Source organism: Phasianus colchicus, chromosome 1 (genome assembly GCF_987193195.1).
Source record: "Phasianus colchicus chromosome 1, bPhaCol1.hap1.1, whole genome shotgun sequence".
NCBI lineage: Eukaryota > Metazoa > Chordata > Aves > Galliformes > Phasianidae > Phasianus > Phasianus colchicus.
The window spans coordinates 82,692,353-82,718,518 of record NC_143436.1 but is presented as its reverse complement, the minus strand read 5'-3'; the positions used below and the strand labels follow the sequence as shown (position 1 = coordinate 82,718,518).

The following is a 26,166-nucleotide window of genomic DNA, read 5'->3' as shown; positions in this document are numbered from 1 at the left end:
AAAACTCCCACCACTTTAGAATAGATGATTTTAGAAGAGTACATGGAGGTTTATTTAGGTAATTTGACAAGATAGCTGGCTGGCCATCAACTATGATCGGAAAACTAAAATTTAAAACAGAATGACTCAAAACACGAAGGGGATTCTTATAAGAAGGGATAATGTCTGTGTTACAGAAAGTGGCTATTCAAGATCCAAGATCACTTGTGTTCTACGCATGTGACCAAAAATACACTTCTCCTTGGTCTTCTGTCCAACATAAGTTTTTCAAAGCAAAAACCAGAATGTAGTAACAAGGTTAGTAAAATTACAAATATTTTTTTCTCTAAAAAATAAGAGCCATGCTTCTAAGGGAAAATAAATAAAACAACCAGATGAGTGTTCAGGAAAGCCAGAAGCTGCTGTTTGTAAGACCTGAGAAAGTCTGTTTTTTCCTGACCACTTTTTTATTGAAGTAAGTGCAAAGCTTTCCTTGCCTACCTTAGTGAACTTGTTGTAACACAGGCATTCACTCATGCCAGGGGAGCTTTAGGTTGGATATTAAGAAAAATGTCTTCTCAGAAGGAGTGGTGAGGCAGTGGCACAGCTGCCCAGGGAGGTGGTACAGTCACCATCCTGGAGGTGTTTAAGAACCCTGTGGATGAGACACTGAGAGACACTGTTAGTGGATGTGGTGGGATGGGTTGGTGGTTGGACTACATCAAATGAGGGGTCTCTTCCAACCTTAGTGATTCTGAGATGTGTATATATGTATGTATGTTTGTTTTTTTATATAGGGGTAAGGAGATAAATTTGGAGCAAATTAAGAGGTATTGGAGAACCCAGGCAAATCAGCTACAGAAAAGGATGAAGAATCTGATATTCCTTTTCTGTGTACCACATCATGAAACAGGCCTGGTGTCCTAGGAGGGTCTCAACTCTTCATCTGTCCTATGTATACAAATGCATGCCACAAAGCAGTACCCATCATAGAGTCATTTGTGTTGGAAGGACTTTTAAAGGTCATCGAGTTGAACTCCCCAGTACTGAATGCAGACACATTCAGATCAGGCTATCCTGAAAAACATAATGTCCATGAGCATAGCACTTTACAAATTCCTAAACTGTGATCCCACCACACAAATAGGTTGACTCTTGCCAAATGCTTCCTCACGTCTCAGTGGTCTAAACATGATGAAAGATAAGCATGTAGCAGCACCTCACTATCTGCCTCTGGGCCCATCAGCACATCCCTTCTTTGCCTGCGTTTTTACAACAGCTTGGTGCAGTCATGAGCAGAGGGATCAGTGCTGGGCCCAGTGTGATGTCATAGAATAACAGAATCGTTAAGGTTGAAAAAGACTTCCTATATTGAAGCCAACTGTCAGCCCATCAGCAGACATAGCACAGGGCAGTTGGGAGGAATGCAGCAGAGCACTGGTGCCTCGGGCAGGTTTGGGCACAAGTTGATACAGAACACAAAATGGATGCCATTGCTTGATAGCAGTCTCTTCCAGCCCTGTCATGGGCTGGAACACACAGTAATGTGCTGCGGAAACTATCTGATGGCAGTAACTCCAGTGTTTTCTGCATTCGTTCACTGACTGCATTGTTCTTGAGTAATTCAAGTTGCAGGACTGGAATCTAGGAGGTCTGGCTTGCTTCTGTGCATTCTCACAGGGGAGGTTTAGGTTAGATATTAGGAGGAAGTTTTTCACACAGAGGTGGTGTCACATTAGAACAGGTTGCCCAAGGAGGTTGTGGATGCCCCATCCCTGGAGGCATTCAAGGCCAGGCTGGATGTGGCTCTGGGCAGCCTGGTCTGCTGGTTGGTGACCCTGGGCATAGCTGGGGGTTTGGAACTAGATGATCTTTGTGGTCCTTTTCAACTCAGGCCATTCTGTGATTCTATGATTCTCACCGATGAGTTCATTGTATGGCCCCAGACCTCTTTTTAAACGGGTTGTCCTCGAGAAAGGAGCAACATGCAGGCACAGAAAAGGTGAGGGTGGGGAGGCATGGTGGGTTAGGCCCTCAGCGCTGGGGCACGGCGCCTTCCCTCGCCGCAGATCTCTCGGAGCGAGGAGCGCAGACAGCAGCCTCCCGCCGTACGTCTGACCAGGGAGAGAGAGAAACAGGGGCCGTGGGTGTGCTGGAGGGCGAGCGGAGGGACGGCTCTCCGTGCCGCGCCGACGGCAGGTGAGGGGCGAGGCCGGACCCCGGAGGGGAGCGAACCTCGCGGCGGGGCGGCCGCTCCCAGGGCGGTACAGGCGGGACCGGGCGCACCCCGCCGGCAGGGCCGGGCCGTGCGGCTGGAGCCGGGGGAGGGACGGGGCGGTGCCGGGCACAGGAAGCGGAAAGCGGCGGCGACTGCGGCCGCCGCCGGGAGAAGGCGGCGGGGCACGGCGGCGGGTCGGTGCCGGCTGAGCGGCATGGGGCGGCGGCGGGAGGCAGGTCGGTCGGTCGGTCGCTCGCTCGCTCGCTCCGCGTGTTTGCGTGCCCGCGTGGGGTCCGCGCCCTCCTGCCGCCGCGACTCCGCCGTCGGGCGGGAGAGGATCCCTGCGGCCGTCTGCGTCTCCGGGGCTGGGCGGTGGGGCGGGCGGCCGCGAGCCCGACGCGGAGGCCCGGGGGCTGAGAGTCACGGGCTCGGCTGGGCGGCCCCATTTGCCGCGCTTCTCGCTGGAGCCGCCCGCTGGGTGAGCCGCTGGCGGGGTACGGGAGCGGCACGGCCGCTCTGCCCGGCGAGTGGCCGGCTGGGTGCCTGCGCTCGTGGCGAGCAACGGAGCGGTGATGCCCCGTCCGCGGATCCGCTGCTTGGGAGCTGAGCGGAGATTCTTCCCCGCGCCCCGGCGCTGCCGGCTCGCGGTGCGGGAGCTGAGCGCGCCCAACAGAGGGCAAAGCTATCCGCTGCGTCGGGTGGCCGCCGTGGAAAACACCCCCGTGCCTTGTGTGGAGGATCAGCGGGGTTACGAGCGAGAGTCGCTTTGGCTCCGCGTTTGTCCGTAACGCCTTGACCGCGGATTTTTCCAGCCCTAAAAAGTGAATACGCGAAGTGACACCGATGAGTTCGTGCGCTGCATTGTGCGTGCTGTGAGGTCGCTGGGCTGTCCCGGCTTTCAGAAGAGTTGCGGAGCATTCCCAAACGATGGGATCTTTGGCCCTCAGCGTGCTTGGCTGTTCTTCCCCGCGGGAGTTTGGCCGTAGCTCTGAGACCAGCGTTTGTTTAGTGGTCAATTTCGAGAAAGAAATGGGTGAATGGAGCCTCGCAGAAAGCCTCCCCGTAGAATGCTCTGCATGAGCCACACGCGGTGTTGGAAGGGCTTCCAGCCTTGTGCCAGCCTCCTGGGCACCCAGCTAGCTGCCCTGCAGTCGTTGGCTTTGGAACGGGCTCAAGCTCTTGAGCTGTGCCTGCTGGCGCTCACCCAAACACAGAACTCCTTGTGGTTGCTACTGTCCTTTTGGTTTTAGTTAGCAGCAGCAGTGTTCTTGTATTATGGGTACGTGTACCTGGCAGGGCTTACTGCCGCGAGAACCACACAAGTGAAAAACAGCCTCTGTGACTGCGGTTGTCCTGCAGAACTGTGCGTCTTGCTACTCCGGTGGCCGTCCTTCCACCCAACCCTCTGACAACCAGAGCTGAGAATGGTATCAAAAATGTCACCCTGCTCTTAGGGAACGTGTGGCCCCTCGTGCTGTGTTGGGGCTTGAGAGACAGCCTTGAGCAGAGAACCGTGACACTGCTGGAAGCAGTCATTGTGAGCGTTTGGCAGAAAGAGTAAGTAAACCGTTTTCAGAACTACCTCAGGAGTTTTAATTCATCATCAGCTACCTGATTTAGGCTGAAAAACTGGTTGTTTTCTCAGGGGCCAGTGCTCTTCATTCTTGCCGAGTCTATGTGGTATCTGTTACGGATTGAGCAGGAGAGCATCAGAGGGAGCCTCCATCCTGGGGGTTTGTTTAGGGTCTTTAGACTTATTCTTTAAAATCCAAATAGACAATTCAGGAAGATGTGGAGTATCCTAAAGAAGAGGGTATGCTTTATAGCCTTTGATTTTATCTTGGTATCTAACTGCTGTGGATACCAGTAAACTTTGAAAATGAGATGTGGGTACTGTCTGTTTTGGTGGGCAGTCTAAAGCACAAGCTTCGAGGCGGATTTGCCCTGTTTGTTTCAGCAAGGCTGTGGGATTTTAGATACCAATGTTGAAAATTCTGTTCCTGCATACGTGCAGTCTCAAGTGCTCTGGAATAACAAGAAAACAGTATTTTGTACCACGTTGCACGGTTCTGGGATTGAGAAGTGCTTTTGGAGGTCCATTAACGTGGGAGATGTGAAAGCTTGCACTCCTTGTACTACTCTGACAAATTAGGGACAAAGGTGTAATTTGCATGATTGATGACTTGGATGCTGCTCGTGTGCTTCACAAACTTGGGCAGCACAGATGTGGTTCTTATAGTGGGCATAGGGCATCCTCCTGGGAAGGGCTTGACTGATGGGTCCCACATCGGCTGTATGTTGAGGTGATGTGGTTGGAAACGCTGCTCCCACGGTAGTGGTTTTGTTCAGGCATTTTTGTTCTCAATTGAGATAACCCCACTAAATTTTCAGGTCTGCGTTATTGCATGTTATGATTAACGTGCAGGTAGATCACTCCAATAAATTAAATAGCTTTTCTTTTCTTTTTGAAATATCCATGTCATGGACTAATGGCTTTCAGCCCAGGGGCTGGGAATTCCCAGGGGTCTGTGAACTGTTTCTAAGGAGCCTGTGAGCAGTGAAGAAAAGAGAACACATTGCTAGAGGGCTTAGATTTGCTGACTGCTAAACATTTATTTTTAGGATGAGGGGCTTGCAAATCAGGAGCCGCCACCATAGAGCGAAGGCCCTGGTTTACCTACTTCAAGGCTAGATTGAAACGTATTTAATGACATGCAGAAGTATATAAGCTTTTGGAAAAACTTCTTCCAAAACAACTACTTCCAAGAGCTTGCTGGCAGTTAAACCTAACGGAGAGCCTTGGCTCTGCAAGTAGATCAGTATGGGTGAACTCTTGTGCTTACAGGTCACGTTGCTGGACTGGGGCCCGCTCAGGAAATTCAAAAGCAAAAGGTTCCTGTGGCATTGCTCATAGATCTTTCTATGTGTGCAGTTGAATGCAGTGAATTACGTCGTTTTTTTGAGGTGAATAACAGGAATATGTTGTAACTGCCGAGTCAATGCTGCCTCTGGAATGTTTCCTGACTGTCTAGCAATCTTTTAATTATTTCTACTCCTGAAGCCTGATGCTGTCCCTTAGCATGGCTCTTGAGGTTCTGCATGTTTAATCTGTTTAATCTGCTCGTCGCAATGGCTAGCAGGCATCCTTTGCTCTTTAGGCTACTGTAGAAGTGAGGCCTGCAGTGTGCTGAACCGAAGGTGCACACGTACTTGTGGGCACGGGTGGCTGCTTCTGCTTCTGGATATATGTAACTCCATATGACTCTTCTGGATATTTGAAACTCCATGCACAAATGGGTAAGTTGACTCCAATAGGTTGCAAGATCTAAACTGGGTAAGAATGAAACTGCACAGACGAAGGTTTCAAAGCTAGGCTGGGATGGAATTGTTTGCCTCAGCTCCACAGGGGGAAATCCATTGGGAAAGCATGGGATGTAAAAGAAAGCTCTTGTTTGCGTTTGCCCTCTTTGATTTAAAGATGTAACTTGCTCCTTTAAATTTCCCTTGGGCCGGGAGCCAAATTGTGCTGCCTTGAAGATGATCACAAAGTGAACTTCACTGGAAATGGAATTGGGCTCCCAGCATGGAAAATAGCAATTCAAAAGAACTTTTTTGGGGGAGATTTATGTGCAAATGAAAAGAGGGAGTTACAATGAGTTGCATAGCTGTGTAGAAACCGTAATTACAGTGATCTCTTCAATACTTGGGATAACTACATTTCTTCCCTGTGGTGCAGGATTCGGCCATGCTTCTTGCCAGACTGACTGGGATCCCTAAATCTCCTCTGGGGCCTCCTTAGCATTGTTTCCATCAAGGAGTTCACAGTAAGATGAAATCAGCAGCTTCCTTCTTTCATCTGTGAGTGAGGGAAAGGCACAGTGAGAGTCTCAGCCATACTACTGGCAGCAAAGTGTGCGCTTGCACAACACGTTTGTTTGAACAGAGGAGAGATCCTTTCCACCCTCTAGGTGTTTGCCTCTGCCACTTTCCATCGCGGGGTTGGTTTTGCTCTTTGGTGCTGTGCTATGAACTGGGTCACAGAAAGGATCCAAGACAAAAGTGTGGTGAGGTAGGGAGGGGAGATTACGATTATTTTTTTTCCTTCCTTACAGTGGTGCTGTTTGCTCTGTGAGGATTGTGTTGACACAACTGAGAGTGGTGAACTGTGGTACGGAGCTGGGAGGTGCTTACACCGTCTTTCCTGTCAAAACCCAAGTACAGTGCAGCTGTACCCTGAAGCCAAAGGAGCTTTGTTTCACACGGGGCCAGGTGCTCTGCAAACAGACCATGCCTTTTGCAGGAGGTGTAGTGATCTCTTGTGAAGCTGTTTGAATTAACTGGATTGGGCTACCCATTCACACTTGTTTCTGGAGGGATGAGGCCCCAACTGATGGGGGCTCCCCACCTCCTTCCCAGCAATGCCAGAAGCTTTCTTGGGGTAAGGCTAGCCCCATTCCTGCCATGACGTAGACCGGGAGGTAGGTGCCCTGCTTGGTTTGACTGCAGAGAGTGTACCTGGATTGATTCTCCCTGCAGGCTATGCACCTCCACCTTAGATTCTTTGCTTCATTCTATCTGGAATGAGCTTGCAGTCTAGGCTATCTTCTGATGGACAAATCTAGGAAGCCGTCCTGAAGGTCAGCCTCAGTTAGGCACCAGACAAAGCCAGGCATCTTCTGCTTTTTCCAGCTGAGGTTGAGCAGGTTTGTTTTATTCCCAGTTGCCGTGGTGGGAAGAGCTGTTCAGCCCCCATTGCGTCCTGCAGCTGGGGCGAGAGGTGGTGCCGAGTTCCTGAGTTCATCACATTGCTTTTGACTGCAGTCCAGGAGGCTTAACGTTTTTTGGTGGCCTGGTTGTTGACTTTTCACAGAGCTATGTCAAAACCGTTGGTCTTGTTTACAGAGAAAATGAAAGTTGGCATGATCCAGCCTGCCTCAATGCTCCCATGTTAGTCTTACTGTGAGGCTGCTTCCCGTGCCCAGTGCTGCCTTGCTTCCCCCACTGCCAAACTGGAACTGCGTGCTTGCGGTTCCTGTCTAGAAAGCCTGGGCATTTTTCACAGCAGTTTCTATCTGCTGAAATATTCTGTGACATCTCTAGCTCTGAGTCTTCTGTCTGGGATTTGGGGGGAAAAAAGATGAAGTAATTGGAGGAAAAGCACGTGTTGAAACCTCCTTGGTTTTTGAAACCTCCTCTATGGCTTTGCTATGTTTGTGAAGATGGTTGCGCTCTCTCTCTAGTAATGCCACATTGAATGGGTTAATCCCATAGTACTTGTTAACACCTCTTGTGTTTGCGAGAGTATTCCTGATCTGCCGCGCCTAGTGCTCACAAGGTTCTTTAGTGCTCATCTCTGTTGGTCTAATAGTGCTTTTTGGAGCGTGGAGGAAAGGATTTTTCTGAGGTGGCCTAGCAGAACAGAGCTAAAAACCAGCTTTTCTGAGTCCTGGCCTGTTGCTGGAGCCATAAGTTCCAAGCTGTGTGGAAATCTGGGGAGTTAATGTGTTGCATCATGTCTCCCTGACTGGAGGATTTTAGTTCCTGTTACAGTCATGATGCTGTATTTCAAACTGTGCCGTGCCTTGGCTTTGTTTTTTGCTGTGCCTGTATTTAGACTAATTCATCATCATTCTTCCCTTCCAGAACCAGGCATTATGTTTCCATTTTTGTTTGTCCTTCATAAATTCTGTGCTTCCTTTGAGGAGCTTTTTGTGGCATGATGTTCCCTTACAGCCAAGGAATAGATGTGTACAGAGGTTCCCCAATGCCACCTCCTTCCTGAGAGCCCTGGTGAGCCCAAGCTTCAGGTAAATGCCTGCAACTCCACATCATGCTGTGGGCCAAGGAAGCCTGCGGAGCCTAGACTTGGCTCTTAAGCAGGGTTTGTGCATTGCAGAGGGCTCTCTGCTTGCTCATAAGCTTTTCTGGAGGTGTTGGTGCAGGAATTCTGTGGCTGGAAAGGGGAGCCGGCCTAGTATTAGGCTTGGTTTCTGTTGCTGTTCTTCTCTGGGAAGGTAGAAGATGGAAAGCAGTTGTTGACTCTTTTATTGCTAACAGTTTTAAAAAGCGTTGTGAGCAGAGAGAAATGGAGGGACTTAATTTTATTTAAAGGAGTCTTTTGCCTGCTCAGACTTCCACATGCTTGTAGCCTGCTGGTGTTGGCTCAGGGCAGCGGTCTGGCAGAAGGCATGGGAGAGTGCTGCTCCATGTCAAACCCTGCACTGTGCCACTGCGCTTAATTCTGCCCTGGCTGGTTCCTCATTCTTCTGTTTTCCTTCTTGACATATGCAGAATACAGAATTGGGAAGTAACTGGGTGTCTGCCTTTTTTTTTTTTCCACAGGGTTCAAAGTTCTTGGCATGTAACTACTACAGGCTGTTCTGTTGTTACCACGTTCCCATCCCAAAACAGACAGCTCTCTTCTGCCCTTTGCAGATAGGACTTAAGCTTCTGTTCCAAATGGAGATGTGCCACAAGAAATGTTGGCCCATATAAGCCAGTTATGATCTCTAATCAACTCTCCCTGGTGCGATTAGTATGTGTATATATAGCTATAACTTTTAATAAAATTTAGTTCTTCAAGGCCCAAATTAGCTTTGGAGGCAGAGGTTGCGAAGGAATGGAGGCACTCACTGTGCCATCGATTGTGTAGTAGCAAATGCTTGTAAAATGGGCACACCTTGCAGCTATGAAAACAAAGCAGGTTCAGACACGGTGGTCTGATCGTTTGCAGCATTTCTGCTAGGATAGTCACACACACCCCCATCCCTTCCCTCAGGAGCAGCAGAGTATACTGCTGTCATTCTGAACCTGCTGGTATTTGGGATGTGTGTAATGGGCATGTGGAAGTCAAGCCCAGTATCTTTTCTAGGGCTGAGTATCTGTGTCCAGGATGTTCATTCTTCACCAAGGCTCGAAGGTCTTCTGCAAGTGATTGAAGCTGTTTCAGATTGCTGTTCAGATTTTTGGATAAATGGACTAGATGTCTACCAGCTTATTTAAAGCTCTGCAAATAGCTTTGTGTCTCCAGTCCAGAAACAGAGATATCAGCTGGGGTGAGGTTGCAAATTGGGCATGGTGTGATGAGCTAGTGACATGTGGCCAGGTGGATAGGGGTGAGGGAATTAACACAGTGTGAATGCTGTTTTGCTTTGCTTAGCATGCCTATTTGTTTTTCCTAGGCCGATCGTGAGGAGCAGAGCTCCCTCCCTCCTGCCTCTGGAAGGACTCCTTGCAAGTGAAGTGCACTTGCTCCCCAAGGACCAGGCCTCACTAATGACTGGGAAGCAAAGAGTACTCAGGAAAGCACTTTTATCACGGACTCCACCTCAGGAGCACCAAGAACTCGTCTTCTAAACAAAATCCTTGTGGACCCCATGTCTGCTGCAATGGATACAGAATCGACGTATTCGGGATACTCCCACTACTCAGGTCACTCCAAAAAAGCCCACAGACAAGGGTAAGGAAATATTTATTTTTAATTACTTGCTGCTTTAAGCTAGGATGCGTCCTGTGGAAAAAAAAAATGTAAGCCAGGATGTAATCAACGGGGCTACAGCTCTAGAGGCGATGCATGCCGAGGATTCTCCAGAGGAACCCAGTGACAAGATAGGAAGCAATTATGCCATTATTTTAATGACATTCAAACTGTTGGTTGTGTGCTGGGGTTGCATATGGCTAGAAAAATGGGAGAAGCCCCATCCGAAGGAAAAAAAAATCACTTTGCTTTAAAGTGTGAGGGATGAATAGAGTCTCTGGGGAGATGTGTCAGACTTCCTAAACTGATACTTGCCACTTGTTTCTATTCTGATACCATTTCTTTATTGTGTAACAATAAGGCTTCCTTTCTTCCCCTCCCCATCCTCCTGACTTCTCTTTGTTGGTGGTGTTTTTTTCTAATAGAACTTAAGTGGTGCTTGAGTCCACAACAAGTCCTTTATCGCATTGATTGGATTTGAAGGCAGGCTTTTGTGAGCTTGAATAGCAAGTCCTCTTTCTGTTTTGGTAGTTCAGTGCCATCAAAAAACCTCTTACTCTAAGACATCCAATTACTTGGAAAATATGCTTGTTCTTCTTTTTTTGTTTCCTTTTTTCTTCTTTTATTTTTTTTAATCTTCATCATTAGTTTTACAAGCAAAACTGGTTTCATCTATGGTCTTTGTAACTTGGAACTGAGTTGTTCCAAAATAACTTTGCATTTCAGAAGCAGTTATCCCTCATGGTTGGAAAAAAAAAATTCTTCCATGATATAGCCTCTTTGCTGGCAGTCCAGTTCTTGAATAGAGTATCTCGTTTGTCTTTCTTCCCTTTGTCCAACACCTTTTCCTTTAACATCCCCAATCCATGCCCCAGTGTGGATTGCTCTTTGAAGTTCAGAATGCAGTGTGGAAAGATGTCTTACAGGTTTTCAAAACAGCATACCAAATTCTAGAACCTCTTATTGCGAACAGAAGGAAGTTTCATCATGAAACCTTTTTTGGGATTACCACAACCCAGAGCTGGGACCCTGGTCACCCCTGGGCTTTAACCAGTGTCTGGGTACATTGAGGGTCTCTGGTGCAAAGGCTGCCTCCCTGTTCAGGTATGAAATGGGAGGGAAGTACTGTCAAGCAGGTTGGTCAGGCTTAACTCATTTTGGGGCATTCTCAGATTAGAAACCCTGAGGTCTACAAAGGTAGTCTGACAGTGAGTACTGCTCTGCTGCCATTGATGTTCTTTTTGATGCTTTCATTGATGCTCTCTTTGTGAGAAGTTAGCTGGGAATGCAAATAAACATCGCCAATTGTCCTATAGTGTTGAGATCCCAGCTGACAAGATTACAACCTGTAGGAACTGAGGTTTCCTTGTGTTACCTCTGCGTGTCCCTGATTAGAGGTGGAGAGCTGTGTAGACTAATTAGTCCCAAATCATATTGTCAGTTGTTGGGGGAATGCAAGCTTCCCTTTCGAGCACTGGCAGAAGCCATTTTAAGAAGAGTTGAGATGGTAGGGATGTGCCTTTGTCCCCGTGGTGACCCTCTTCAGTAACTGACCAGTTAAACTGCCCCAGCTATGGGGCTGTGTGCTGCTTTGGGCAAGGTCACTTTCTTCCTCTTTTGAAGCTTGTTTTATTGCAAATTAAATCAGTGTTGATCAAGAGGTGAGCAAGCATGACTAAAACCAAATTCTTCGGGCACCTGCTGCAAATAAGTTAAAGGTTCCAAGCTGTGTTCCAGAAACTCTTTGGTAACTTTCTTCTTCTCTTGCTCTGTTTGGAAAAGGAGTCGGGACAGGCACAAATCACCACGAAGCAAAGATGGCAGTCGGTCTGAGAAGTCCGTCACTATCCAGACACCTCCTGCAGAACCGCTGCTCGGGAACGACGCCTCTCGAACAGAGGAGGGCCAGGTAAGGAGGCAGAGAAGTTAAATGTGTAGCATGATTTCTGGAACAGAGCCTATGACTTTGTCTCACGTGAATAGGAAGAGGCATGTTGCTTGCATGCTGTCAGTACGCTACCATGACCTGGCTACTGTTTATTCATGCATTACACTAAGGTCTCATCAGCTGTGTCTTTCCTGAGAGCATTGCTTTTGACAGCACCAGCGCTGACATGACTTACCCCTGGGGCACTAATTTGCTTCTGTCTCCAGAGAGTGTTATCTGCCAAGCTCTATAGAAACATGTGTTTCCATCATCTCGCTGTGCAATATTCAGGTCAAGCCTTTCACCTGTGTGTACACTTCTGTCTTTAAACGGGATTTGCATGGGTTCGTAGTGTAAAATGTTAGGGCCAGGATCCCCTTATAAGGAAAGGAGGCAAGAAGTATAAAGGTAGTGCAAAATAGCTAGAAATTTAGGGGAAAAAACCCTCAAAACTCCATGAAACTAATATATCATTATTAATAAATAAGAATGCTTATTTTAGACTGCATCTGGGATGGATCCAACACTCTCTGCTCTAGCAGTTAATGTGAAGGTGCGTATTCATTGGCAAAGAATGACTGATGCTGCAAGACAAAGAATGCAGGATGTTTCCTTGCTTCCTGGTTGCATTTTTGGTGTGTTTGTTTTTGGCTATGGGGCTCCATCTTCATTCTTTCAAAACAAAATTGCCAACTTTCTATTCAGATTGCATATGATAGCCTTTACAACAGTATTCATGTACAGGTGTACTTAATGTACTTCCATTTAATATTTTGTAATCAAGTATTTGTTTTCAAGAGCCCCAGCTTTTACTTTGAGATGTGTAAACATTCTGGCAAATTTTTAGGCCTTTTCATGCAGGCTTCCTCAATGCATTTTAAAGTCAAAGGAAATTGAACTGATACATGAGCAAGACTTTTCTCTCGAGAAGCAGAGTGCCTTGGATTGGATTCAGCAACCTTGTACCATTTAGATTTAGACTTATATTTCCATGTAACTGCATGATTTTGATATTTGTGCCATTGAGAATGGGAGGAACTGTTTGAAGTTGTAAACTGGGACTAGAGTTGCTTGTTTTCTTCTGAGCTGTAGCCTTAAGCTACTGTGGTGTTTCTGTCCCTTCTCTGTTCTGCACAGCTTCTCAGTCGATCAAAAGGATGAAATCATGCAAAGCTATTTAATACTTATGTATAAAATACTTGAAATGCTTAGATTGTTTTACTGGAGACGTGGGCAAAAAGGGAAATGAGACATGATTACACTCCCTTTCAGGAAATCTTACAGTACAGGCATCTCTTCTCTGCTTTGATGAGGAGTGACTCAAAAAACCCTTAGATTAATTTAAGTTACTGTCTGTTTGTGGTTGGTCTATCTCAAAACCCTACTCCTGTAGGCAGAGAGGTGTTGAAGTGCATTGGAACTGAATTTACCAAAGTTGTTCACAGCAGTCTTGCTGCTTCTGTCCAATGCTCTCCCAAAAGTTCTTGAAGACTCTTTCCTGTAGCTTTTATAAAGAGGTGAAAAATGCTTTATATTCAAGTGCTGTGGTAAGTAGGAAACCCTGTAGTCTTACGTTCCTGCAGCACTCATGTCTATAAGTGTTGTGTCTTGTGTATAAAATGATGTCTGTTTCTTTAAAACAAAGTGCTTGCCTCAGCATATGTCATTGCCAAAGTCTGAGAGAACGTGTAAATCCTATAAATGACCGAAGCAGCAGAAATAAAGATTTGGGAGGGTGAGAGCAAAAGCGAAATATGCACTTCTGAATGAGCCTTGAGCTACAAAGGTGTTGGGTGCCAAGCAGCAAAACATGTGCATTGACGTTGTTTGGTACGTATTTGTGAGAAGTACCAGGAGTCTTCTTGGGTATGAGTCACTTCAACAGCAACTGTGAGTCAAATCCCAAACCCACATCTGTCAGTACAGCTCTTTGGCTGTGCCAGTACCAAGAAGTAGCAATTGAAGGCATCATGGGGCGGAAGTGTTAGCTTGCAGAAGTCCTTTGAAATAAGTAAGGAAAGAAATTAGGCTTTCTGAAAGCCTTTTGTAATCTGAAGCTTGATTATATTCACAGTGTAGTAAGTTTAAAGCATCATACCAGAAAATATTTTCAGTGACTACCTGTGATTTTTTTCAAATTTAACTTTTAGTCGAATTTATTAGCCACTGAGAACTATGCTACTGTAGAGGAGAATAAAAGAAAAGGTAGAATAACTTGCTAGAAGTGCAATTGCTCCTCTTACAGATGGAAAAACAATGTGTGAACTTGTTTATGATTGTGTAATGACTGCGGTTGGCTTGAAACACTGAAATGGATTTTTCCCTTCCAGGTGATTCTGTGATGCACTTGCACTACAGCCCACTACATGGGCTGGCAGAGTGCTAATCCTTGTTTTCTGTGTAGGACCTGATGATTACTACAGTTTCCAAGAGTTATGTTGTATTATTAGTTCTTAAGTACTAATTGTGTGTGATTACACACTTAGGTGTACTGAAAAAGAATTTCTGAGATGTACTGAGTGGCAAAGAAAGTTGAGCTACCTGCTCTACAGTTACAGGTTTTTACCACTCAGCATTAATAGTCACTGATTAGGACTGAATCCTATTAATTTTCAGGGTTGATTGTTCAATATTTTGAAGCCGTTGCTTTTACGTAGAAGATTTAAGTCTCACATTATAAGCCTTTCCCAGGCAAGAAAAATAGAAGACCTGGAAGAAATAACCCGATTGTTTCACTGTTGTTGTTGTTTCTCTCTTCCTCTCATAGGATGACAACTGGGGTGAGACCACAACAGCAATCACAGGTACCTCTGAGCACAGCATTTCCCAGGAGGACATAGCCAGGATCAGTAAAGATCTGGAGGACAGCGTTGGGTTGGACTGCAAACGTTACCTTGGTTTAACAGTGGCAGCTGTTCTTGGACTCCTCGTCTTCCTTACCCCCATCGCCTTCATTCTGTTGCCCCAGATCCTATGGCGGGATGATCTGGAGCCGTGTGGTACTGTCTGTGAGGGACTGTTCATCTCTGTGGCATTTAAACTCCTCATTCTTCTGATTGGGACCTGGGCTCTGTTCTTCCGCCAGCCCAAGGCAGACATACCAAGGGTGTTTGTGTTCCGGGCCCTCTTGATGGTCCTCATCTTCCTCTTTGTGTTTTCCTACTGGCTTTTTTATGGCGTTCGTATCTTGGACTCAAAGGACACCAACTACCAAGGAATAGTGCAGTATGCAGTGTCTCTGGTGGATGCGCTGCTCTTCATTCACTACCTGGCCATTGTCCTGCTAGAGCTACGGCAGCTGCAGCCCATGTTTACTGTCAAGGTTGTTCGTTCAACAGATGGAGAATCACGATACTACAGCTTGGGGCACTTGAGGTAGGTACAAGCCACTGGAGTCCAGCGGTGTAGATAAACGTGGCTGTGCCACAGCAGGAAGCACCAACTGCATTTGTTTATATGGTGTCATTTGTTTCTGAGTCTTCCCCCAGAGGAATCCTAGTCTCTTGGATGCTACCAAATTGGATTGGGCTGTCCTTGCTTCGGAAACTTGAATAAACATCCCTTGAGTCAGTCAGAGAATGAAAAGAGCTGATAGCTCAACTTTAGGCTGGTCACTGGGCGAAGCCCAATGAGGCGCTTATTTAAAGGCCTTCTCTGTCTCCTTGCTGGAGTAAAGAGGAGAGGCTTCCTGATGTAGCTAAGGCTAGTTTGTGCTCATGGACCAGATGCCCTCTGATGTGCTGTCAAAACATCACCCTTCAGAGCCTCTTGACTGGCCAGCAGGTTCCTTGCATTCACGTTGCAGGGGCTGAGGGAAATAAGAAAATATTCAGCAACTTAATGTGCTAAAATGCAGAACACATCTTGTCTGTCCTCCCCTGTGCAGCCAGGACTTGTGGAAGAAACCTGAATAAACATTCCTTGCATTAGACTTAGCACTGCCATTCAGATCCTGTGTGAGGTGCTGGCGACTGGCTGAAATGTTTGCTTTCAGGTGTTTGAGCTCTGACACCTGTTTTTGTGTCAAGTAGGAGCTATCTTGAAGGGTGAAGCATGAAGCTACACCATGGGATGCTTTCAGTGGCCTGGAACTCCCCTTCTTTTCTGAGGTCAGCAGCTGACTATGTTTTTGCACTGGCTTGCAGGGAAACATCTTCTGAAGCAGCCTTAGTGCAGCCAGAATTTTCCAGCAGCTTGAACACTGAAGAACAATATTTTTAATGAGTAATGGGGCACATGTAGATACAGGCTATTTGTTTGTTTGTGTTTTCGTTTTCTTGTGGTACTGTACTGCGCCTGGTTTGGTCCTGATTAATGATGATACCTGCTCTTTTTGTCATTGTTGTTGACCAGTTTGATGGGTCAGATGTATCTAGGAGTGTTTGAGGTGTTATGCATACCTGCTTCAGCCTTTCTCCTGGGGTTAATGCTTCTCTCCACATAGATAAAACAAAGAATGAGTATCTCAGTCTCCTTAGTTCCTGTGTCATGTGAAGATGTCTAGAAATTTCTTGATTCCTGTGCCCTGTCAGCTCTGAAGCTGATTCCCCAGACTGTATGCATGCTTAAACATCTGCTCCACTTATCTTGTCCAGACCCCTATGGCATGCATATTTATTGCAGATGGAGAGATTAGTGTCTGCTGGTTTAAGTGGATGTAGGAACAGTCTCCAGTTATTAGCTTAGCAATGGAATTGCTTTGAAGCAGATTTAGTGATTGAAGCTCAAGTCTGGGAGTTGACTCCTGGATGCTGATCCTGGCTTAACAGGAAGGCCTGTGGTCTCTTATGTGAACCAGATCTGGACACTACTGGTTCTCCATCATAAAATGTGAGGCAGAGTCTCTTTTTTGTAATAAAAGCACTCCAGTTGCTTTACCCAGAGGTCAGCTTTGGAGTTTAAAAAACAGAGCAATCTCTGCTGATTTTTTTTCATTTATTTATTTTAAAACATGCAAACTCCTCTGTGGTAGGTGGCAGATTCATGGTATCTTTTTAATCTAAAAGTGGAGGGAAATGGAGGGAGCTATCAAAGAGCTCCCTTGTACTGTGGCTTTGTGCCTTGAGGGTGCCATGACAATTCTCACAAAAGTGAATTGTGCACTGAGAATTCAGTATTTGCATGTGTATGCCTACATATACACACCAAGTGCAGGTTTGGCTTGAGAGGGTTTGATGGTTGTGTGGTAGTTGACTGTTGATTTGTGTTCGGAGGAATTAAGATCCTCCTTCTGCCAAAGTCTACCTGTCTGTCTTTAACCATGTGTCAGCAATGAGTACCTAGGTGGAAGGCAGGTCCTACTCAGGGAACTCAGGCAGATGCAGTGCACCTGAGTGACCAGAAGGGATGGAGCCAAGATCCACCCCTTCCCAGACCTCAACTAACAGTTGGCAGTGGAGGTGAGGGATCTCATCTGGAGATCCCTGCTTATCTGAGGACCTTACAGACCCTCTGAAGGTAAGCAGTTTCATATTTCTGTGCCTACTGCTATCACGTCTAAGCAGATCCTCACTTGCTGTAGCCTAAGACCTCTGCCATCTAGTTATGCTTTCTATCACATTACACCATATGGGCTACCGTGTCTTTGTAGACAAAGAATTTGCTTGAGAATCCAGGCCTTAATAGCACTACTGTTAGAAACAGTGTTCTCTCTGCAGCAGTTTTTTCTTTACAGAAAGATTTTGGAATGCCTTAGGTGATGTGAGGGCAGCAAGGACTAATAAAATCTGCGATGTATGAAAAACTTAATAATTTCTCGTTTGTTGGCAAGCTGCTTGCAATTTTGTTTGGCACACTGAATCCAAACCATGCAAAATGTAGATGCTTCAGCAGCATCTTATGTTAGAGAGAAGAGTTGCCAAGCATGTCTAAGAATGGGAAGCTAGTGCTGCTTTTTCCTGAGTTTCTGGCAGCTGTGTAACATGTTTTTGAGCCTGTTGTTTTTAACATCCTTGCTAATGTAGAGGTAAGACTTTGAAGATCTGATTAGAAGCCAAGTGTCTCACAGACAAGGAAGAACACATTCTCTCTTCATCTCTCTCTTTTGCAGAAGGAGAGTTATTTGTGTGCAGATGGCACAAGCAGCTGGACTTGATATGGAGCATGACCTCAGTGTGATAAGCACTATAAGAAATGACTGAAATTCCTGTTTCCATCTTCTTACAGCTTAGGATTGCAAGGTGTTCGTGCAAAACAAGAGAAATTTGGCAACTGAAACACCCTTGTAGCATAATCTGCAAAGTGTCTGTGAAGTCTCTTATGTGCTTGTCCATGATATGTCATAGAGGGCTGCCTTCTACATCTGACTGGTTTACTCTACTGGAACATGAGGTCTGATGGTTGAGATGCACAAAGGCAGTATGTTCAGGAGGACTGAAGAAGCAGTCTTGTGGATGTACTGGAGAGATAGTCACGGCTGTGATGGAGTATGTGTATGCTGCTTGTTGCTGCCAGTGGGCTCTTTCTGTTTACTCTTGTGTATGCTTGCCTTGCCCCAATCCTTTTAAAGGGGTCATATGTAGGTTGTGGCCTGCTGCCTGGAAGGAGGAAGCATGCTTCAACAGGTGTAGAATCTGATTTCCTTCTGAAATCAAAATGTTGTTGCCTTGGTCTGTTGTTTAGTCCTCGTTGTGCACCCAAGCATCTCAAAGTTTTGGGCCACGGAGTTTTCCATCCTCAGCAGTCCCAACAGGCTCCAGAGGCTGGTAGTGAGAAGACTCCTGGGACATCTTGTGCAGTTTTGCTTAGTTGAGTAGCCCTGAATTGTTTCCATGGCAAAACTGTTGGTACCTTTTCAGTCAAAGGTGCAGGCTTTCAAATTCTGCCTCTTCTCTAACATGGCAGAGAGTTGCTAAGTGTGAGGAAACTGTCTGGGAGAGAAAGGAAGAAAACAACAGCTTAGCTGCTCTTTTGTAAAACTGTAGGTTTTGCTGGGTAGAGTATGGACTGGATTTTCCACCCTCCTTGGCTCCAACTGCAGTTAAGAAGTTGAATGTGCTGAGTTTGATGTTCCATTCCACCCCTGAGGGCCTTGGGTCCAAGAGGGTAAGCATATTTGGGAGTAGTTCCCCAAACTCATATTGTAATTAACCTATTAATAGACTGGCTTGGTCCCACCTCCAGCACTTTGGCTACAACTTTTCTTTTGGGAGACTTTAGCTGCCAAAATGAGCATTCCCTTTGGCAGTGATTCAGGGTTTGGCGAGGGGAGGTAAAAATTAAATTGGAGTCCCTGTGAACAGAGTGCCAAGTCTCAACTTACTGACTGCTCTGCTGCTCCTAGTAGGAGGGGTTGCCATGTGGGGGGAGTGCTTTATGGGGGTATGGATGGACAAAGAGGTGGGAAGAGAGAGTAGATATGGGAAAGTAAAGCCTGGGAAAACATAGGAGAGGTTGGGTGGGGATACTGGTGAGAATTTTGGAAGCAAGAACAAAGGGAACAAAGGTGGGGAAGAGTGACAGTAGATAACTTTCCTGTTGAAAGGCTGATTGCTTTGCTGTTATTGGGACGTGGATGACATCTGTCGTCCATAATTCAGCTCCTTCTGGATGGCTCAGAAATAATGTAGATAAGGAGTTGCTGGAGAAAACCCTCCTCTTCAAGTTCAAGTGCTGGATGCAGTCCTTTTCTCTCCAGTGAATAGTCTTTCCCCACCCTAGAGCTTTGCTGGTCTAGACAACTCAGGAAAGTGAATTACTTCAAACGTGCATGGTAATTATTGATCCTACACATAGGCTGAATGTGGCTCCGTTATAGTCTTGGTTTTCTGAGGTTAGAAATGTCTGTGAGTGGGTTTTTTCTCCTCCCTGAAGTATTAATATGAGGAGCATGGCCATGATAGTTTGTTCTGAACTGACAAGTAGGGAGGTTGGTTATGAACCTTCCATACAGCTTGAGTCAGGACACAGCTTTTGCAGACCGATATGAGCTGGTTGATGTTCTTTGTCCATATAATCAAAAGAAGCTTAGTACTGAGAAGTAGTAGAAAATGTCTGTTAGAGCGTTGTCCATCTTTGTGTTTACCGTCTGTATTTGGATGACTATTTGCTGAGTTGTGGTCTGAAAATACAAGAAGAGAGCAGATGCTTCCTTGAAACAGGTGTATGTCTCTGAAGAGCCTGCACCTTCCCTGCAGGAGTTAGCCATATCTTACTGAGAAATCTTGTGGCTTGTACAGGCTCACAAAACAAAATAGATGCATAAGTGTTTTTTGGAAGGGGAGTCTGTCTCTTGGCTGAACTGAGGCAGAGGAGCAGCTGTTCCATAGGTGGTGCTTGAACCCTTATGTTCAGTACAAAACAAAGCTGAGAAGAGAATTGTGTGGTGGAAACTGATGCTTCTTTTGATCCAAGGTTGGCATTCTTGTATCTGTTGAACCTACTGATTACAAAAGTGTTTTTTAGGCTTAGTATTTACAGGTCTAACAGGTCTCTGTGTGCATCTCTTTGTGCTACCAGGGCAGTTTTCCTTAGTAAGGTAGTATATAGGGGATGAAGGGAAGAAGGGAAGAAGCTTCTTCATGCAGCAGCTCACTTTTGCATGTCTTTTTTTTTGTAGGAGCTAAGTGTTGTCCCCCTTATCAAGGGTGAAATTCTTCTCATTAGTAAAACCTGGTCAGCATTTCAGCTGTATAGAGAGCACTTTTCTGGAGTTTTATCAACGCTTCTCTCCCGGTTGTACTGTCCTAAAATCTCCCTACCTTCTAAAAGGAAGGAAAGTTTCCATTACATCTTTTGTTTCTGTTTTTTCGGCATGGATAAATGTATCAGCTTAACTATGGGTTTAGGAAGCTGGATGTCATCTTGCCTGAGGGAAAAGCTGCTAAAACAAACCCTGCTGCATTCTGGTGAAGGAGCTTCCTAATATGCATCTCATTAAATTGATCATTCTGATTGTGATTGATCCCATGCACTTGCAGGCTATTTCTGTTTCCAGTTGGGTGGTCAAAAGTATGACTGCAAAGCAACGCTGTGTCTGCTGTGATAAACCTAGCTGGACGCTGTCCGGGCTTACACACTCCTTCCTTCTACCCTGCCCATGGTTTGCTGGACCTGCCTTCCCAAGGAATAGAGGAATTACTCTAACTGGCCCTCGTTTCTCTTTCAACCCTTGCCGTTATCCATAGTGTGATAAACACTATGATGAGAGATTGAGGTGAATTTGTATCTTGTTCTGTAGCAAAACATCTTATTAACTGTGCCACTGCCTTAATTACAGGAGCTCCCTACAGCAGCGTGTTACACAAATGAGCTACTTTGCAAAACAGTCCTGTTACCAGAGCCTCTAGCCCAGGCATGTCCAACCTGCAGCCTGTGGGCCACATGCGGCCTGGCCCAGATCATAGTGCAGCCTGTCCCTTCCCTGTGCCGTCATGGCAGCAGTTCTTCCTGTGAAGCTGCCCAGCCTGGCCCCTCAGCACCAACCAAATGTTGGTGCGTGGAATCAGACTGATGTGTTAGTTTCATAAAGACAGGGTCAAATATGCTACTAGTTTTATGTTTTTGTTGCTCTTTTGTGCGTGTTTTAATTTAAAAAAACATTAACAAAACTTATTTAAATTGTTACTTATATACATTAATTATATTATATATTTGAGAGGTGCTCTGAAAAAAATGCCTGATATGTTATTATGTTGACTCACAACATCAGGGGTGGATGTTGGTGGTATGGCAGTAGAGATTGAGCCTTCCCACCAACATTCCCTTGCATGTTGTTGCCGTGTGACAGATGGCAGCAGAGGGACAGTTTGTCAGAATGGCATCTGACATGGGAGTGCATATGAAGCAAAGGTGTGTCATTGAATTCCTCCATGTGGAAAAATGGCCCCCAGTGACATTCGTTGATGCTTGCTGAACATTTATGGAGACCAAGCAGTGGATGTGAGCGCAGTGGTGGTAGGTGTCAGTATTGGGGCACCTCCACTGTGCAGATTGATGTGGCATGCAGGCTCTTGTTTATTGCTGGTGAAAATGCGTAGCAAATGATTGTGACTGTGTTGAAAAATAGTATTTTGAGGCTGAGAACTTGCTCTATTAAATAGTGTTATTGTGTTCTTTTATCGGTTGTAGTTTCCATGGAAATAATTACAAGGCATTACTTTCTCTGCTGCCTTCATAGATATAACTCAAGACGATTCCTCTTCACTCAATATGGCCCAGGCAAACCAAAGGATTGGACATCCATGCTCTCTAGCCTGTGTGAAATCAGCCTCCTTTCTCAGTACATTTTCTCAGTCCTGAATTCCACGCAAAGCACCCTGTTGAGCATTTGTTTGAGTGTCTTTTCTCCTCCCCTTTCACCCAGCCAGATGAGCACCAGCCTTAAGTACTCTCTCCTCCCGAGAAGTTCTCGCTAAATGGGTGTTAATTGCATCCTCAAGTGTGAAGTTACTGAAGAAACCAAACTATGCTCCAGAGCGGCTTCTTTAGCACTGACAAAGAGAGGTGTCAGACATGACCCTCCAAGCCAGTGTCCCTAGCAGTATTTCACATAACTGGGTGTTTACAACCACCTTTTTATGGGTTTTAGCCCAGGCTGTTTTCTCCAAAGCTGGGCTGAATCTCTACACTTCCTTCCATTCTTGGGCTTGAGAAACTTGCCTCCAGGAGAATGGTGCCACCAAGAGTGAATTGCCTGTTTGCTGTTACTGTGAAGGTACTGGTGGAACTGCAGAAGCAAATTTTCCCTCAGCCTCTGTAATACTGCCTGCTGTTCCCTGCAGTGCAGATGGAAGCCTGCTTTGATGCTGGGGATAAGTTATAGCAGTGGTGCCTCTGTTTTATGAGGGTCTGTCTGATGGTGTGTGGGGTGTGTTGCCAGCAGAGATCAGCAAGGACTTCTTACTTGGGTCAGACTAACACCTCATTAAAAGGATGTTTATTTGTGACAGTAGTGAACAGCAGGCTCCAGTAGTGTCAGATGCTTCTCATTAGATGTGGGGTTGGAAATCTGGAATAGACCATCAGTATCTCTGACTGCGTGCACTGCTCATCTGGGAACTTCTGATGTGGTGAAGTCTGATAGGGCTCTGTTTTTCTTGAAAGGAGTATGTTTTTCTAGCCTCTTGTCTCTGTGTATACTTTTCAGAAGGCTTTATGTATCGCTTTACACACAGAGCTGTTCTTAACATTGATAAAGATGACAGTTCAAGAGACTGAAGGGCCCACAGTCATCTTGCCTAACCCCCTCTTCTTGTTTGATCTTGGCTGCCTTGCTTGCTTTTCTGTGCATCCCTCCGCTGTACACGTGGGGAGCCTTATGTGAGGTGCTGCAGTAATACAGAGTTGTATTTCACGAGCCCCAGGTGTGCCAATAAAATAACAAGATAAACACGAACCCTCACAAACTCCTGGGCTGTTGTTTTCAGGACAAACCAATCTGCATTTACATTACCCGTGCACACAAGCTGTGCTGCATCTTTCTGCAAGAGGAGCTTGGAGTTGGGCACGTTAGACTACAGCCTAGGTAAGGATTGTGTTCTGTTTCTGTGAATGCACCAAGAAGCAGTGGCTGGTAGCTCGGGGTGATTGCTACACCCTGGAGCGCTCTCACATTTTTTGAATAGTTAATACTTTAAAAGTTTACGAGCATGCTTGTAAGCGGAGGGCCCGCAGTCAATTATTAATTCCCCTGGCCAGTACAGTAGTACAGTATGACTTGCTGTAATGGGGAGTTGCTGGATTTGTCCTTCTGAAAGGGGTGGTGAGGAGGAAATGCCACTGGTTTCATCTGCGGGGATTTTTTTTTCTTGTTGGTTTATCTTTCTAAACAACCAGTATCCAGCAGTACAACAGCAGGCTCTCCAGCCTGCCCTGTACTTAAGGCATTTGCCATGTAATTTCTTTCCCCCCCGCCGTCTCTGCCCTCCAAGTCGCCGTTGTGTACCACCCACAGAGACAGATGGTCTCTGTAAGCTGCTGAACAAATTTTGTGGCCATGAAGATGCTTTTATCTTCAAATGCTGAAGAAAAAAATAAGAATCCACCCCCTCAGTCTTTAACAGCCAGTTTTTGTGGTGAATGGTGAAATACAAATATTCTGCAAAGGAGTATGTCCTTAGGGGGAAAGGAGGAGGCATCACTTTTGTTTAAAGTGTAAGAAATTAAGAATTTACAGTTCTCATACAGCAGAAACTAAATAATGTTTAAGAAAACTGGAAACTACCTACCCTGAAGGAATAGGGAAGAGTTAATAAGGAGTTGGGTGGTAATTGAAGATTTTTTGGCCACAAATCTGAGGGCAGTATTTTCACTTATAACTTGATTCCCCCTTCCAGCAGTCAGCCATTTAAGTGTACCTCTAAGCTTAAATTTTGCTTGCACCATTTAGATCAAGTTGAGTCTTTGGCTGAAGCTTTTGGGAGAGCCATTCTGGCAGACAGGCTCCTGTCATGTAAGGAAGGACTTAAAATGCAATGTGAAGGCTGCTGGCTGGTTTGTGTTCCCTAAAAGTCAAAGGTTAGTGAAGGGTAATGTGCATCCTTTTTGGGTCTGGGTTGGGGATGCTCAGCCTGAAAGCACGGATCATGTTCCCACAGCCTCAGCAGCATTTGCAGAATCTCTGGGTGCTGCTGGCTTTAAAATGAGAAGCTTTGCTTGGGCAGAGCTATGGGTTGGATCAGGTACTTTTTTATGTGCAGGGCTTTGCTGGTGTCCGGGCAGGCCTCTCTATCTAACCTTAAAGTCCCGTTGCTATGCTGGTTTTGCTGCCAAAGAAATTTTGAATGCTTTCTTTCTGTTGTTTCCTTGGAATTTAAATTGCATTTCCTAGCTTTCATTAAGAAGAAAGAAAGAAAGAAAAAAAAGTACTTTGAAACTATTAAAGTAACTTGAAGAGTTCTTGTATAGTGTATGCAAGATGTCTGTAAGCTCTGGCCTTTCATGTCGCGTGGTCAAGCTTTAAATTATCTTCTGAAAATGTGTCTCTTAAAAACTTCTTGCTGTATGTGACGGTTCCTGTGTTCTTAATTATCTTTTTAGAGGCTCAGGCTCTAGCATACATGCGTGATGGGGAGAGGAGACACATCACTGCTGCATCACTGCAGATACATCGGTACCAGGGATTGGAAGCAGTAATCCAGGGCATTTTGTGCAGCTGCTGCAAGGTTTCTGGGCGCTCTAGGAGTGGGCACTCTGTGTCTGCACGTAGTGACTATTCCAGTCTTGAGGCAGAGGGAGTTCTTGGTATTATTCCCAGCTTATCTATTCAGAAGGTGATGCTTCACTTGAGCTGATTTTTTTAAAAAATCACGAACAGCTAGAGACCAGGATCGCATCCCCCTGTGCCTTAGGACTTGTTCAAAACTCCTGCAGTCCTAAGAGCAACTTCAGGTGTGTACACACTTTTAAAAGAGGTCAAGCTTCCCTCAAATACTTTATCTATGTTTTTCAAAGATGAACTGTGAACTCAACAGCTGATGCTGTTATCTAATACAGCCTGATGGGTGTGAAGAGGAAAGAGGAGATAATTGCTTTTCTTTTTTTAAAAACTATAGTTATGTTTTGTGCTAAAATTACATTTGAATGAAATGAAGGTTTAAGAATTTGGGGGAATTCTGCGTATGGTGGATTTTTTTGTTTGTTTATTAAAAGATGAACAAATAAACTCTTGCTTATAGTTTCTGAGGTAAGAACACAGTGAAGAAGCTCATGCAAATAGAGTTTGGTACTGGCAGTTCTGTGCTAGATTACTAATGAATATCAAAGAACACATTTCACCCTTCAGTTGAATAAATATTAGGATGAGAGACACCTTAAATTGTGCCAGGGGAGGTTCAGGTTGGATATTAGGAAAAATGTCTTCTCAGACAGAATGGTGAGGCACAGCTGCCCAGGGAGGTGTTGCAGTCACCGTCCCTGGAGGTGTTCAAGAAACATGTAGATGTGGCATTGAGGGATGTGGCTTAGTGGGCATGGTGGGGATGGGTTGATGGTTAGGCTAGATGATCTGAGGGGTCTTTTCCAACCTTGATGATTCTATGAAATGCTTGATCATGGTTTCATATCGTTGCTTAAACTGATGCTGCTGCAAGAAATCATCCTGTCAAGTGTCTGATTCTCCCTTTGCCTTCCCAAGGAAACCTTGTCTAGTTACACAGCAAGCTGAATGGCTGAGCTGGTATTTATACCTCTGTGTTATCTATATGGCTCTATAGTTTATGTTTGTGGATGGGTCATTTAGTCCAGCTCAACTTCTTCAGTCTTCTTAATTATCCTAGTGCCGAAGGTGTGCAAAGACTTGAGTTGGCAGAATTTATGAGATGGGGCAGAGGAGAGGTGTTGGGATTGTGTTCTCTACATTTAAACTGTAAGATCAACTTCAGCAGTGTCTGTAGTTTGGTCACCAGCCTTTTTAGAGTCGGGTATGGACAAGGGGAGCTACTTGAACTACAGCTGGAGAAGCCAGTGGCCTTTCTGTATCGCTGTCTGTTGGGTATCCTAACCCATATCAGTGCTGCTGTGCAGGGACGGCTCGGCAGCAGCTTCCTCTAGTCATCTTTTCACTGAAGTTGTCCCCCCACTCCTTTCTCTCTACCCTCCTTCCCAACCTTTCAGTTTGCTCAATAG

The 26,166-nt window shown here is 45.6% G+C and overlaps 1 protein-coding gene across 8 annotated transcripts in view; it reads left to right on the top strand.

Annotated features, from left to right (window-relative positions):
* The first annotated feature begins 1,325 nt into the window (after positions 1-1,325).
* Positions 1,326-26,166, top strand: part of VANGL1 (VANGL planar cell polarity protein 1) — a 43,139-nt gene continuing 18,298 nt past the window's right edge. For 2 of the 8 annotated variants that reach the window (XM_031613230.2, XM_090150356.1), the window contains exons 1-4: positions 2,317-2,433; positions 9,379-9,656; positions 11,457-11,583; positions 14,369-14,976. In XM_031613230.2, coding sequence (XP_031469090.1) covers positions 9,574-9,656; positions 11,457-11,583; positions 14,369-14,976 — 818 coding nt within the window. In that variant the 5' untranslated portion in view covers positions 2,317-2,433; positions 9,379-9,573. Of the gene's footprint in view, positions 1,433-1,828; positions 2,179-2,316; positions 2,434-2,882; positions 3,755-4,646; positions 5,495-9,378; positions 9,657-11,456; positions 11,584-14,368; positions 14,977-26,166 lie in introns of those variants that run through there. The other 6 variants (XM_090150361.1, XM_090150372.1, XM_090150357.1 and 3 more) reach the window with 6 other exon arrangements.